This window comes from Abramis brama (genome assembly GCF_963993115.1).
Source record: "Abramis brama genome assembly, chromosome: 21".
In the NCBI taxonomy this organism is placed as follows: domain Eukaryota; kingdom Metazoa; phylum Chordata; class Actinopteri; order Cypriniformes; family Leuciscidae; genus Abramis; species Abramis brama.
The window spans coordinates 22,115,143-22,131,895 of record NC_139983.1 but is presented as its reverse complement, the minus strand read 5'-3'; the positions used below and the strand labels follow the sequence as shown (position 1 = coordinate 22,131,895).

General features: G+C 36.0%; 1 protein-coding gene across 1 annotated transcript; it reads left to right on the top strand.

Moving 5' to 3' along the window:
- The first annotated feature begins 3,166 nt into the window (after positions 1 to 3,166).
- Positions 3,167 to 9,719, top strand: ptafr (platelet-activating factor receptor). Its single transcript, XM_084096099.1, has 2 exons — positions 3,167 to 3,303; positions 5,553 to 9,719. The coding sequence occupies exon 2, from the start codon at positions 5,564 to 5,566 to the stop codon at positions 6,614 to 6,616; it is 1,053 nt and encodes a 350-aa protein (XP_083952225.1). The 5' UTR covers positions 3,167 to 3,303; positions 5,553 to 5,563; the 3' UTR covers positions 6,617 to 9,719.
- The last annotated feature ends 7,034 nt before the right edge of the window (positions 9,720 to 16,753 follow it).

The following is a 16,753-nucleotide window of genomic DNA, read 5'->3' as shown; positions in this document are numbered from 1 at the left end:
CGAAAACTTCAGAAGCGTAAATGAAAACTCTGGAAGCGCATTTGTAAGTTCAGATCAGCGAAAGAAATATGAGAAATAGTTAGCAAAACATGCAGTGTATTAAAAACGAAGTCAAAAAATTTGCCTGCGATTTATTCTTTTTCAGTATCAAAGATATTTTATTCAGTTTCAATTTATATTTTCATTAGTTTCTTGAAAAGTTATGTTCATTATGATTGGCACAAAAGTAATTCCATAAATATGGGCCCTTGAAGAAAAGTGCTGAGCTGAATTTTTTTTTTGTGCCATCTAGTGGTTTAAAAGAGAATTAAAAGAGAAGTCAAATGCGCCTTTTACCCCAGTGCGCCTTTAGCCCCGTTGTACCCTATAGGCCTACGTCTTCATTTCGTGTGTTCTTGACAGCCTACATTTCTCATAATGGGCCTGTAGGTGGCTGGGCTTTGTTGGATTACATTTTTATTAAATGTTTAATTTAGTTTTTCCACTGCAATAGTATCTAAACTGATAAAATTTAGTAGACTGATTTCAGGTGATTATTGAGTCTCCAGCAAGAGTCTTATCTCCATTCCTGCCAGACCTGTTTTCTCTATTGTGTTTTAAATTAATCAGATCACTGAGATTCTCACCTTTCGGAGCCCAGACGTTGAATAGTTAGGTTGAATGACTTTCACTGAGAATCTCACCTTTTGTACTGCAAATGGCTTTCGGACCCAAATGGCTCTTGGAGCCTTATGCTGATTGAATTAGGATTGGCCAGACCCTCACAGTCTAGGGTGTTACCTTAACCTGTATAATCATTTACATGCTTTGTTTGAATTTTTCTCACACACTGTACAGTGTGTACACAACACAGGGACAGAATAGGACACGGTTCAGTGAGGGCCCTGGAAAGAACTGACGCAACAGGCGTCGGGGGCCAATCCAGGGTGAAGACAACCTCATAGGCCTTTCCCCATTTAGTCCATCCTTACCTCACTGGTCCATAGGTGTCAAATCAATTAAGAAATAGGGAAAGAATGAAACGACAACAGTAGATTCTGAAAACGATAGAACCATAGTGTTTAAACTGCTACAACCGTAGTGTTTTGAAGAAATACTGCTCTCTGTTTTTCTGTTTTCTGTCTTACAGTGTGCAGATAAAACTTGATGTTTTTTTTCGAGATCCATATGCAACGACCGTCTCATCTGCGTATGAAGCCCCAACCTCAAGAAGACAACCAGACCCACTGCTGAACGAACTATCACAAGAGAAAATGAAAAATACACAACGCAGAGAATTCACGGACCCTAATCGCATGTTCGTTTCTGTGTCAACATGCAATTACAGAAAATCAACACAGAACATGTGCGACTTATGGAAGAATGAAGTCCATGCATGAATACTGCTGGTCTGCCGTTTCTTTGTTTTATTGTGTTACAGGTATGTGTGTATGCCATGATGTCTTCACAAGCTGCATCCTGGTATAAAACATCACCTCAGATTTCCATGAACAAACCTCATGAGGGACGAGTCATCAGAGTGACTTGAACCCATGAACATTAATACATAGAGGCAGGAAGAAGTACTTTAGAAACGACTGTTTCTGGGGGACAAGTCTGAGGGAAGAACAGGAGACAATGGTAAGGAGAATGCAGAAGACAAAAGGTAGGTAAAATAAAAAGTGAATCCCCAGAAACAGTCCCACGGACCCAGCCCCAAACCCCATCTCTTTAAAATTAATAAAGGCTGGTTTCTAAAGTACTTCTTCCTGCCTCTATGTATTAATGTTCATGGGTAGCCTAAATGGATTCCATTCAGACCTTAACATTAAGTATTTTATTGTTATTTGTCAACAAGATTCAACAAGACATTTTCACCTGGATATACCCAATGTTTAGATCTGGGGCCGGTTGCATAAACCTCTAAGACTAGTCTTACAAGTTAGACATCAGTTTATTTTCTTTAAGACGGTTCATAGCTTTTTAAAATCAGTTACATAAAAACGTAGATAAGCCTACTTTGATACCGAAAAAAGACTGACTGCCCCTGACTAACTGCTAGTAGGTCATACTAGAACTTAAGACACTGTCTTATATGGCTATGTTTATGCAACCAGCCGCTGTTGTGGTATTTATGCAAATTGGCACATAGCCTACATAATTAGATTATGCACTGTTTGTCAATGTTAACAAACAATTTAAAAAAACTTGTAATACATTTTTTGTTTGTCTTGATGTAAGTAATAAACTCAGTAATTTTCATGGTGATATCTAAAGGTTAATTTTTTTTTGCCCTATTCACGTGAGAAAAAGAATGAATAGGCGTATGAATAGGCTATATTTGGGTCTTTTTCGAAACTTTTCTTCGGGGCTTTTTTTCTTTTCTTACTCAGGACATATTGAGGATACAAAATCAGTTGAGTTTGCTTCTGTTGCAATTTGTTCAAGGTTGACGCCCATTTTGCCTTAAAATAACTGGACTATAGGCTAGTGCACTGCTTTGTAGTCAGTTCACACTATTTAATTGTAACGAAACAACCACAGATCAAGATCTCCACAAATGCATTTTTTTTCTGTCCATTCAGACTGTAAAGAACGACACGTCTTATTAATTATTAGCCATTTCACGTTTGTAAAAAGAAAGAAAACAGACAGTAGTTTTCAATCGATTTATGAATAAGACCGGAAAATTACCGATCCGTTTCACATTGTCAAATTAAATTTCAGCTTGTTGTTGCTGTCCTAGGAATGGAGGGCGGTGTCAGAATGAGAGTCTGTCAGTCTGAAGCAAACGCTTCTACTGTTTTGTACACGTTGTCATATTAATTATTTCAAATGCATTCTGTTTTATTGACCACAATATTATTGATGATAACTGGTGAGGGGCATTTTTGATTAATTTTGAAAAAAGGCAAAGCCCCCAATGCCCTTCCCTCTGCACGTGCCTTGGGCAGAGGTTCATTCTACTTAATAAGTTGACCTAAACAATATCAACCAAATGGACACAATATCGACCAAAACTGGGTAAGAAGCTAAATATTAGTTCAAACTTGTCTTCAAAGTTTTCACAGGCCTGCGCGTTTCTTTCCGACTTCAACATCTTATCTCATAAAGAGGTTGTGGATATGACTTTCATGATCATTAACAGTGAATAGCCTATTACAAAAGTTCTTTGGAAAGCAGATGAGGAAAATAGGAAGCGACCGCGAGAGGTGTGACTTCATGTGAGCATAAACAGAGCTGCAGAGCTGAAGGCGTGAACTCTGAGAGAGCAGCGCGCGGGCATCACAGTCACCGGGAATAGCCAAGGAGTGCCTAACCAAGGTAGGTTAAGCGATAAATGCAGTTTTGTGCTCATTTAAAAGCTGTTTATATTGAGAGCGAGCGACGCGACAACAGAACGCAAAAGACATGTAGCCTAATAAACATCTAGATGATATATAGTTTTGGCAGCGCGTATACGCGCTGTAACCTTTATAGGCTACTTTATACCTTTATAATATGTCATCTTCTGCTTAGTCAAACTAAGATCAGATACAAAACAAAATAGGCTATTATTGTTTTACATATCAGTCATGTAGAACTCGCAAGAGTTTGTTGGTGTTTAAATAGCTATCGACAATGGCCAATAAACGGCTCTGAATCTTGCGAAACATGTAGCCTATGTTAATGTTGTAAGAAGACAAAAATCCCGACGATGACTAGGACTTTTGACAGGTGTAATGTTGGAAAAGCCCCCTTTATGTTTATTGGCTATGCAATAAAAATGTCTCATTGTGCAATAATTAACTGAATGAACAATGTAATATAGCAAACGAACACTGTAGCCTATTATTAGTGTAACGCAATTATTGCAATATAATGTAAATAGCCTAAGTAATGTTATGTGTTGTGCTGGGCTAGTTGTCACAGGCGTTATATCTGTGAATTGTTTCACTAAAATTACAATATAACCATATTTTTGTAGCTGTTTTGTAAATTAGTGAACAATAGAAACACACGCATATATTTAGGGCAAATGTCTACTTTATAATGTTATCACAGTTTTCTTAGGAGACACTGTCACATATGTTTTGAATGTATATTTTATTTGCATTATTTTATTTGATTTTTTTTACACTTTTTCATAACTGTTTTACTGTTGCTGAAAAGCCTATAAGGCTTTTTAATGGAAAGTTAGACTGTGGCAGGTTACCCTATATAGTGTGACAACAACATGCTTTGTGGTGCAACAGCATGCCCCCTTTTGCATGTTACAAATGGTAACATTTTCAGTGAACTATCTGGGTGAAAATGGCAGACATGTTCTTTAAAGTTTTGTAGACAAAACTTTAAGGTCTACTGTCTATATGTTTTATTGTATATTAGGCTATATTTAAGAATAATAAACTGAATAACTGAAACAACTAAGAATATTGCCTGAAAAGTACCTGACTTTAATCTGATTGTAAGTCCTGTGAATATAATATGTGTGTCATGTTTTTGATGTAATATGTGCTCTTGTGGTTTTCAGAAAATGAAGCTTCACCAATTCATTTCCTGCTTTCAGCAGAAGATTGCAGATAAATATGCAGTGATGAGAAAGAAACCCCTAATGCTTTAGCTTCCAGTAATGATGATAATGAAATAACAGATATTTTCATCTCACAGTGTGCGAGATAAAATAGGCGTTACCACTCTTAATGCTGCTCTCCCACATGTTTCTAGTTCATTAAAATACATAAAAGTACATGTGTCATTTTCACCTATCCCTGTAATATGCAGACAACTCTAAAGCCTGAAGTATACTTTGGGTTTTACACGTACGTTAGGCTAAACATACAGTGTGATGTAATATCAGCATTGCATGCATAATGTGTGAGCCACAACTCTTGTTTAAAAGAGTAAACTGGTCATAAGTAACTTCTGGAAAAACAACATACACTGGACAAGGATGAGACTGATGGTAGTGGACAAAAAATGTCTAGAGCAGGGGTGTCCTTGAGGGTCACTGTCCAGCACAGTTTAGCTTCAACCCTAATTAAACCCCTGTATCAGCAAATAAAGGTCTTCAGGATTACTAGAAAATTCCAGGCAGGTGTTTTGGAGCTGTTTGGAGCAGAGTTTGACACATGAGGTCCTAAAAATAAGCTTTTTAAAAAATAAAAATAAAAGTCTTAGATGACACGGCATTCTAAAAATGTGGTGCTCCAGTCAATTTGAAAGATGAAAATGTAAATATTATGGTTCCGTGACAATATCAAAACATTACGCAACCAATGTGTGAGTTTGGGGTTGTATTATCAGTTTGGCCAGGTTCAGGTGTTTGGGAAACCTGTCTGAAATGTGGTTGCAATGTGGTGGAAAAATGACATGCTTCACACCTTTAATGCAACACTTACCATTATTAACTCTGAAGTGTTTGATGAATATAATCGAACCATAACATCATAAATACAGAGGGGAATAGCTTCTTCCCGATATCCAGAGAAGTTGTCGGCCAATATCGTTTTTTAGATGACCACTTTGAAGGATATTCGAAGAAATCAAAATTTAATTGTATGCTGTCTTGTCTCTCTGTTTTTTTTTCTTAGATACACGTAAGATGACGACTCCTGGAAATAACAGCTCTGGGACGTACAAATTCATTGACTCAGAGTTTCGCTACACTCTCTTTCCTATATTCTACAGCATTGTTTTTGTCTTGGGTTTGCTGGCCAACTGCTATGCTCTTTATGTGCTGCACTATTTGCGGGAGTCTAAAGCTATGAATGAGATTCGAATCTACATGACCAACCTGACTGTTGCAGACCTGATGTTCGTGTCCGCTCTACCATTCTGGATTGGCTACTACGTGAATAACGGTGACTGGAAGTTCTCAGATGCCCTCTGTCGTATCACAGGCACGTTTTTCTTCATTAACACGTACTGCTCTATTCTCTTCCTTACTGCCATCAGCATTAACCGTTACTGGGCTGTTACCAGGCCACTGGTGGCCGCCTCTTCTGACTGCTGGAGACGTGGAGCAATTGTCTCTGCGGTCATCTGGGTCATCACTCTTGTGGCATCGGTTAATTACCTCATTGAACCGGGAATCCCTGAGAATGAGAATGAGAGCATTCGTCGCTGTTTCGAGGGTTATCAAAATATGAATACCTCTGTTAAATATACAGTGGCCGTCACCCACTTCACCATTATTGGCTTGTTCTTTTTTGTTTTCATAATGGTGATTGTCTGCAACATCTTGATTGCTCGAGCTCTTCTGTCTCAACCCATCAGTCAGCCTCAAGCCAGCACGGGAAAGCGTCCAGGCGGTACCAAGCGCAGAGCTTTGAGGTTGTTGTGTGCTGTCGTGGGCGTCTTTGTGATCTGTTTCCTGCCCCATCACGTGGTGCAGGGTCCCTGGACATTGTCCGTGCTTTACCTGACAAAATGGCACCCGGAGACTCGCCAAAGCTTTAACGATGCTCACCAGATCACCCTCATGCTTATGGGGACCAACTGTATCCTGGACCCACTGGTGTATTGCTTCGCCACCACAAAGTTCCGCAAATACATCCAGGGTCATTTTACAAAGGTCAAGAATAACAAACATTGCTCACGCAACACATTAAGCACAGCAATGTCCCTGAAGAGCAGACATCAGAGCGAATTATGAATGCTGCCGAAGAGCAGAATACATATGCTGATATTTGGTGTTCATTTCAATCAGTTAGAGTGTTATTTAGAATTGTTCATATTTGAGCAGAATTTAATTTCAATTCAAAATTAGGTTCTGTTGGGATTCTTAAAGGGTTTCTCCCAAAAATGAAAATTCTGCTATCATTTACTCATTCTCACGTCGTTCCGAACCTGTATGACTTTCTTTCTTCTGTGGAACACAAAATAAGACATTTTGAAAAATGCATCATTGTTTTGAAAGTCAGTGGAATCCAGTGTTGTTTTGTTGAAACATTGTTTAAAAAAAAGAAAGTAATGAAGCTGGGTAAATAATAACAGAATTTTCATTTTCATTTACATTTCAACTATCCCTTTAATGAAATTAAAGGAATTTAAAACATTTTCTTTCAATTGCTGCCACTTCCGGGCAACTTTTTCAAACAATAGAGTATTTCAAGCATGATTATTCAATGTGTACTGATAAATGCTTTATACACTGAAACATTAAGCTTTTAAATTGTGATTCATATTTTGTCATATTGTCTCTTAAAGAGATAATCCACTCCAAAATGAAAAGTTTTCACCATTTACTTACCCTGATGTCATTCCAAACTTGTATGACTTTCTTTTTTCTGAGGAACACAAAAGAAGAGATTTTGAAAGTCAGTGGCATTTAAACAACATTGACTGAAATATACTCAAAATATCTTCTTTAATGTTCCACAGAAAAAAGAAAGTCATGCAGGCTTGTAACAACATGAGGGTGAGTAAATGATGACAGAACGATGACTAAATGTCTGCACTTGTGTAGGTGGAACTGACCTATATAAATGTGTGTCATTTAAATAATTCTCATTCTAGTTATCATATAAGGAGGCAGTCTTCTGTAGAATGAAGAAGACAAATGAGTAAAGAGGATGCTGGTGGTTAATCTTACCATAGTGAGATGATAAGAATAGAAGATAGCTTTTTTGTTTTTTGTTTTGTTTTTTAGTTGACCTGATTTGTGTTTCTTTCACACAAACAGTCTTTACTGGTAAATTATTGGTCAATTAATGTTTAGAGATCATGTGTGAATGGGACCTATTCAAAAATATTGGTAATCAGTTCTGGCATTTTTTTGGTTGGCCTATGAGAAGTTGTAACATTATCAGTAAATTACTGGTATGATGCTGTGTGTGAACTAAGAATATGATTGCCGGTATGAGAATGTATGAGAGCAGGATGTGCTTGCGAGAGAAGTCTGCTTTAGGGCACCTATAAAGCTCTGTTGAGCAGTTTACAGTAATGTTTTTAATTGTTTTTCTATGTAAACATGTGCTGATGCACATCTGACCATTTGCTGCCTCGTGCTTGAGATCCTGCCTTCATTTCCCTTCATAAGCGCAGTTGCATAACTGCAGTACTATAGGCCCTATAATAACTATTTAATTTTACAGTAATTTACTGGGTTTAATGTCTTTAAAGGAACTACTGCTGATGAAAGAAGCTATCTTTTTCCTGTGATACCAAAGTTTCACTGTCCATTTTGTAAAGGGAGAAGTTGTGGTGCAGCTAAACTGTCTAGATTATTTGTAAGATAGATTGCACAAAAAGGTGGTCAATTTGTGCCTGATGCCACTATGACAACAAATACGGCCTTGCTTGCTGTGAAGTACAGTACACTGAAAAAAATTATTTGTTGAATTTAATAAAACAAATTATGGTAAGTGGTTGCACACAATTGATTTTAGCTACATTTAAACAAATGCATTAAGTTGAACTAAAATGTATTAAGTTCAACTTAATGCATTTGTTTAAATGTAGCTAAAATCAATTGTGTGCAACCACTTACCATACATTTTTTTATTAAATTCAACGAATAATTTTTTATGAGGAGCAGTCCTGTGGGTTAGGAGAAATCAAAGGACACAAAGGAAATATTAATATTCTTTTGCAATGCTTTGTTTTCCAGAATGGGGAACACACACCCTATAAATGTGCACATAAAATATTAAAAATGACCAATAAACTTATTGTTCTACATCTTACATTAAGCAATTTTAGACAATGTTACGTTTAACAAAATTTGTTAACGTAGTTCAATAGTATATTCCTAAATTAATAAAAAATAATAAAAAATGACCAACCTGACTGTTGCAGACCTGATGTTCGTAAAAAAAATGTTTTTTTTTAAATCATTGTTTATGAATCCTAATGCATCAACTAATGTTTAACAATTAGCCTACCTTTTGTTCTATAACAAAATGACTGAAATAATGAAAAAAAATTTTCACAAAAGAAGTTTAGTAATAATTATTCCATTTATGAAATGTAGGTTTGTTGACATGTTGACTCTGTTCTCTTAATTGTAAATCTATGAACTTCTGAAGATCAGTTTGTCCATTGGCATTTTATAGTTATTTATATATATAACAGGATGTGGTACATATATATGATAAATGTTTTAAATGTGTGGTTTACATTTTATGTATTGCAAAAACAGACTTTTATGAAAATATGTGTAAATTTCCAGTAATGTCTTGCCATTCTTTATTGCTTAATATGGTGTGTATATGAGCTGAGTTTTATGGTGGGATTATAGACATTTATTTGATGCTCAGTGATGTTCACCATTGTTTCCTTGTGGTATTAACACATTTTAAAATAGCACAATGCGTGACATCTTCTTCCGAATAATCTTTCTTAATAATAAACTTCTGCATTAAGCAGGAAGTTTCGCAAGAAAGTGTAGTGTAGGCTATGCTCCCAGAGATAGTTCATCCAAAAAGTAAAGTTCTCAATTCTCTCAACTTTGTTGCAAACTTTGTTTCTTCTGTGAAACATGAAGGAGATGTTATTCAGAAAGTTACTGGGAAATGTATATAGTTATAGTTATAGTTATAGTTATAGTTATAGTTATAGTGAGTGAAGGACAGTTGTGAAAGACGCTTGGTCACACATTCTAACAACTGCAGATCCTACTCAAGTACTGCAACTGTTGTTATATTTATTCAAATGATCATTGATGTTTGCACTTAATGCTGTTTACGTGATGTAAATGCTTAATCTGTGCTGAAAAGGCAAAATAAAATCAATAAACTGTTTTCAATCTTCAAAAAGACTATGCATTTTGTTTTTAAAGACATTTATGATGATATATTCATTGGTATTCTGCTTATTACATCTCCAAGAAAAAACACACCATATGGGTGCTTCTCAATACTCAGTTTGATGCTTCAACCTGTGACCCGGAAACCAGTCAAAGTTAGCCATCTTGAAGGACCATCTCACATATTTCAACAGAACATCTTGCTTTATTATTTATTATGAATTTGTTTAAATGTATGGTTATTTATGAAATTCATAATAAATAATAATAAAGCTAGATACCATGTTGCCTTTCAACAACAAGAGGGCAGATCCATTGAGGTTGAACTCTTCATCAGTGCCTTGCTCAAGAGAGTAGAGTAGTGAAAAAGGTGTTTGGTCAGTTCTTCATTTAATGGATGAAGAAGGGAGTCTGTTAACTTTTACTGGCTTTATACTAAATATAATTTACAGTGTGAACGTAAACAATCTGAGTGCTTTAAATGCCATTCCAAAAATGTATAACATTAGCACAGAACACTTCTGTCAACCTGCCAGATGGATCTTGTGAACTCCCATCCCTTCTCTTCAATGGAATAAATAAGAATTCGTTTTTGTTTCCGTTTCAATGAAAATTAAAAAAAGGCCCAGAAATGTATTGGAATAATAAGAGACTTATTAGAAGAATAATGAAGAGACCCCTCTTTTTTTCTTTTTAAATATGTACATTTCTTCTATTATTGTTTATTTATTTAACTGATATGTGCCTTGCTAAATACTTGTTTATTAGTATTTATCAATGTCATTGTAGATGTATATATTTTGATATTTTGTTCTTGGTGTTCAATAAGTTTCTGTTCAATAAAATCTCTGAAGTTTTTCGAGAAACCTGACGCACATACAAATTCTCCTCTCTCTTTACATGTCACAATAATTTTAATTTATGCTTTTCCTTTGCAGTTAAAAAACAAAACAAAACATACATCTTTCATCAGGGCATCTTGATTTATTATTATTTATTATGAATTTCTTAAATAAACAAAGAAGAGACGCGAGGAAAGGAAACTGGGATGCACAAATAAGAAATATGAAGCACCCATCAGTATTGTCTGCATCAGCGCCCCCCAGCGTTACATTAAGATATTAATCAGAATAGTGATCCCACTGCATTGGGTTAGTCTTTAGCCAGAATTACTACTGAAACAGAATACCTTTACTCCTACCCAATTACATTTCCAAGGACAAAATTATATTATTTACTTATTTAATTTAGATATTAAAAGTACAAAGTAGCCTACATTATTTGAAGGTTGTCATGACTAAAATGATAGTTCAACCACAAATTATGTTCTGTGAAACATAAAATGATATACTTTGAAAAAGGTCTGAAAGTCAGTGGAGTCCAGTGTTTGTTAAGACCTTACTGACTTTCATTGTATGTCATTGTAAACAAATTATGACACAATATAGGCTACATTGTTGGGTGAATTAATTAACCCTTAAAGTGCTATGGACAGAATCTGTGGCCTGTATTGATTAACAGAGAACATTTTGGGCCACAACTCAAAAAAGAAAAAACTAATTTGTTTAAAATAATATTAATGAAAGATAACTTTCTTTTTTTTTCACATTTTAAAGTAAAGCTGTAAACTACATTAATGTCAAACGGATCAGTTCCCTTCCCTTCTGAGGGACATTCTCATTAAATGCTTAAACTGTTCACTGATTAGGAGAAATTTTCCACAAATCCCTATGAAAATATCACAATAAATTAGTCTGTGAAAATTTTCTTGATGCCCCAGTGAGCTAATTTTAGTTTACACACTATAGAAATTTGGAATGTATTAGGTAGGGCTCAACCTGTGCAGAGCACATGCCCTTTTTGCCCTATAGGCACTACACTCCGAAGTGCCCTTTTTTTTGGTGGTGATGTTTGTTTGTTTTTCTTCACCTTTTACGTCTGTCTGTCTGTTTATACAAATATTTAGCCAATGAAAGTTCTTAAAAAGAGCTTGTGTAAATCTTGTTCCGATCCTCAAACTGTCAGTAAACCTGATAACTCCGCCCCCTCTATCTTGACTGAATAAACTGAAGTTCCACAGAAGCCGCACAGGCACAGCAGATGGCAGTTGAGCGAAGTTTTGCAAGGGTAAACAAAGATCTTGTTGTTTGAATAAGTACTAAACACTCTGTCTATAAAGGCTGATATTTGATGTCTGACTGAGACACGTGGGACCTGAGAGAGAGGTCTAACATTTGCCATCTAGTCATAGCCAATACATAGCCCACACTTAAATAGCCTGTGCATACAGTAGCCTAGCATTTCATAGCATTTTCATTTCATTTTATAAAATTAGATTTTGGCCAAATGTATTTTACAACAGGAAAAACTGAGCGCCCATAGGCTATAGCTACAACAAACTAGTTTTTAACCTGTTGATGAAAATGTACCAGTAATGTGATTCCGCCGGCGCCGTTTAATGACGGACAAAACGCACATTTGCACACATTCGCTGGTAAAAAACCCTGTAACTGCATTTGAGTTTGACTTTTGAAAAATGTTAACAATATATTGATTAGTAATAGGCTACAACAACATTATAATAATTTGTTTTTACCATCGGAAAATCATAAACACAGGTACGCCCCTGCGCTGTTTCGTACTGGAACTTACACAAAGCAACTGAGTGATCTTCGTCACCTAGGTAACATATACACTCTAAAAAATGCTGGGTTGTTTTAACCCAATGTTGGGTCAAATATAGACTAACCCAACGTTGGGTTAAAAATGCAATTTAAAAATGGACAAACCCAGCCGTTGGGTTACATTTTTAATGTAACCAATGCAATTTGTCCATTTTTAAATTGCATTTTTTACAGTGTATTTCTAAGAAATTTCTTCTTTGATTTATGATTGCTGATACACTTAATTTATTAACATTTAATCATGTTATGGTAATGATATTAAATTATGGTTAATTTGACTGTTAATATGCACGTATTCGCTATATAGCTAATTTTTTAATCTATAGTATTCTAGTCTGTGTGTGTGTGTGTGTGTTCAGACTCCTTGGAGAGCAATTGTGAAAAAGAATAATCTATAAAACATCATATAAGCTCTGTTTAAAACAAAGCTGTTAGAAACATGAGATTTTAGCAAGGCATGTAAACTTTTCTAAATTTACAATGCAGTGAAAGTTTTAATAATAAAACTAAAATGGTTTAAAGGGATAGTTCACCCAAAAATTTAAATTCCATCATAAATTACCCTCACCCTCGTTCCAAACCCAAAATTAACACTTTGAAGGCCCAGAAAGGTAGAAAAATAGTCCTTGTTAAAATAGTTGTTAAAATAGTCCTTGTGACTACATTGGTTCAACCTTAATTTTTTGAAGCGACGAGAATATTTTTGTGTGCCAAAAAAAACAAAATAACGACTTTTATTCAACAATTTCTTCTCTTCCCTATCAGTCTCCGATGCGCGTTCACAAGAGCACCACGATGCATGCGTGGGATACATGTGTCGATACACATCTTCTGAATGTGGCTTTCAAGATGTGGCATGACAATATCACAATCGATGCAGCGCACACTCTCCTGTTCAGTAGGCATCACTGGGCACTGATGACATCTACCGCCACTTCTTGCTCTCTATCTTTCAGAAGCTTGTGGCTGTGGTTGTGTTGCAGCCTCTTCTGTTTCTTTTAGTTTGTTCTCTGTATATTCTGGTTAGAATAAGTAAGGTTATACAAAAAAATGCAATTCATCCTGTGTCGAAATCTGCAGACATAGTTATGACCTGTTTTATGTTGAGTGTACGTCTTCCTCTGCTTGTAAACACAGCTATAAGAAATTATGGTCTATTCCCAACAACTTCCACTCCAATATATATATCAAAATGTTCCTTCACTTAAAAGAGTTTAATTATCATATAGAGACAATTACATTCAATCTCAGTAATATGTAAATAGTATCACAGAGGGCAACCAACAACCATCTTGATTACAGGGACTTCAAATAGCTTGTCACCTTAAACATTTGACCGTTCTGTTTTAACAGAAGATCAAAGATGTGATCACTTCATTTGGGTTGATCACATCCTGAACAAATGGTAATCAATTGTAGAATGGGAATGGGTGTGGGACACAGAGAATCTTCTCAGACAATGGGGTGTCTCAACTTCATTAACATACAGACCACAGCTGTTAGAATAAGAGCAACTTCATTTACATTAAGAGTTGTAAACTGTAACAGGATAAGACCCAGGAATCGACGGATTTCCAACAAAAAAGGGAAAAGGTAAGAAAAAGCTGTTTTCTTTCATTTAAGCTGTTTTTGTCAAGGAATTCCTCGTTTTAAAAAAATCTAGAAAAGAAAAATTAAGGACAGAAGAGGTCGAATTTGGTTTATTCAGTATTAGCAGGAGGGGTTTTAAGCCTATTCCGTACAATTTTGTTTAAGATTCTAACGTAACTGAATAAGCCCGAAGCAGTGTGGTGGCAGACTTGTATTGGAATTGTTGTTTCTAAAGTAACTGAAACAAAGTGGTTAAGTGTGAAGTTTCTAAAGTAACTGAAACTTGGTGTTGGTCTCTTATAATTCTGTTAAGATTCTAAAGTAATTGAATAAACCCGAAGTAGTGTGGTGGCAGAGTTATTTCAGATTGGTTGTTTCTAAAGTAACTGAAACAAATGTGTATGTTTCTAATGTACTTGAAACCGATTGTGAAGTTGTAATAATTCTGAGGAAATTCTAAAGTAATTGAATAGACCCGACGCAGTGTAGTCACAGAATTATTTCACAACTATTGTGTGTTATAGCATAGGCTAGACTAGTGAGTCTGATGTGCCGTGACTTTGTGAAGTTTAAAACAAAGAACCCGAAGCAGTGTGGTTTTGCCCGACGTACTGTGGCATTGTTTTAAAATTCATAAATATTGTTTGAACCCGAAGTACTGATAAGCAAGCTGTTTTAAGAAAATAACATAAAAACCCGACGTAGTGTGGTTGTGTCCGACGTACTGTGACAGTGTTGGTTCTCAAAAGGAATTCACTATTAACCATTTTATAAACTGCCAAACTACCTTTGTCATTTATAGATTGGAATGTCCTATGTGTGAAGTCTTTTATGTAGGAAGAACTAAGCGGCGTTTATTGGACAGACTGGCTGAACACAAATACGCAATTCACACAGGAAACACCAACTATCCCATGGCAAGACACTATATGGAACATCACAATAGTGACCAATCCACCTTACAGGTCTGTGGGATTGACCACATCCCTTTGTCCTTAAGAAAAGGCAATAGACAAAGGCAGCTGAATCAACGGGAAGCTTTCTGGATATATCGCCTGCAGGCTACTAAATATCCAGGCTTGAATGAGGAACTTGACCTTAGTGTATATCTTTGATGTTCTGTTGTCCTATGGTGGTTTGAAATTCATATACTATGCTTGTATTTGAACTTTTATGTGTCACCGTGTTGGGTACTGGTATGTTCCTTTCATGAAGTTAGTTTTTGTGTGTACTTAATTGATTTGGTAAGAAGTGGAAATGATGACATCTGCTGTCTCTTGTGTGTACTAACAATTGTAACCTGAGCACCACAGTTGACAGATGGAGACTTCTGATTGGTGGACTGTTAGTTCATAAGAAACTTTGTTTGTTTGAGATCTGTTTAAACGTACAGTATGGAATTTTTCACCACTAGGGGTCGCTAACCTCTTTACAATAACAAAGGCGTAGTTTGATGACGCAACACATGCTAAGAATTATGGATGTTGTCGTCAACGTCAAGCCGGCCGATCTAATAATGTTTATGGATGACTGAATACATCGATGCTTTTATCATGATTGTGATATGAAGCAGTTCGGGATTGCTAAGAGACAGCTATCAGCTCCACACGCGACGCGAGCTCCCGCGGATATAAAAGGAATACGGACATTTCATTCTACCGAACTACACGCAGAATTACTACTCACAGGTCAGTTTATTAGACAAATTAAACTTGTGAGGTAACGCAGCGCTGTTTCACCTGGTCTAACATTACATTAGCACACTAAACTGCATTTGAATGTGTTGAAAAGTATGTGTTAGTTTGTCTGTATGAGACTAGCAGTAAGCTAGATCAACATTAGAATAACATACAGATCATATTCTAACATTTTATCATTGTTGAACTATATAACATTGATTAGTTTTATGTAAATGTGCTCACCTGTTTAATAAGTACATGTAGGAGCGGTCGAAGTCTCGGACGTGGAGCTCTCGTTTATATACTGTCTATGGGAGCTCTCGGCATCTCGAAAACACCGCGCTGATATTGATTCTCGTTTTAGTTCTCCTTTTTTATCCAAAGTCTGCTTGCCATGGTCCGTAATGTTTGAACGAAACAACAACAGCGTGCAAATAGACATTGCGAACTCCACAGTTGTCCACGTCTGTCGCTTTGGTTAATCAGAGGGCTCTGCTCATAGCTCTGGTTACCATGGCAGTACGAGCGGAGACCATAGGCGGAAACCAGGGACAACGCGGATATGACGCCATTGACTGCGACAAAACGGAAATAAAGAAACGTGCCGTGTCTAAAAATTAAATTAAAATTTCTCCTGGTTTGAAAGTTGTTGGAAACAGTCGGGATAATGTAAGTACACAACTAAAAAAAATATATAACGTAGATATAGTGATTTTTGCTAATTTTAAAGCAAAAAAGTTACATATTGTGCCTTTAACTCCCAGAAGAAGGCATGTAGCCGAAACGCGTTGGAGTTTTTTAGAAGGTTAATTTGACCAAGCCATAATAATAAAGGCTTTTTAACTTTTGCAATTGAGAGTGCCTTGGAGTTCCCCCCTTTTTTTTTGATTTTATACATTATATGGGTCAAAATGATTGATTTTTCTTTTATGCCAAAAATCATTAGGATATTAAGTAAAGATCATGTTTTATGAAGATATTTTGTAAATTTCCTTCCGTAAATATATATAAAACAATTATTTTTGTGAGTGAATGCAGCACAATCGCAAACATAAATGGACAACTTTAAAGACGATTTTCTCAATGTTACG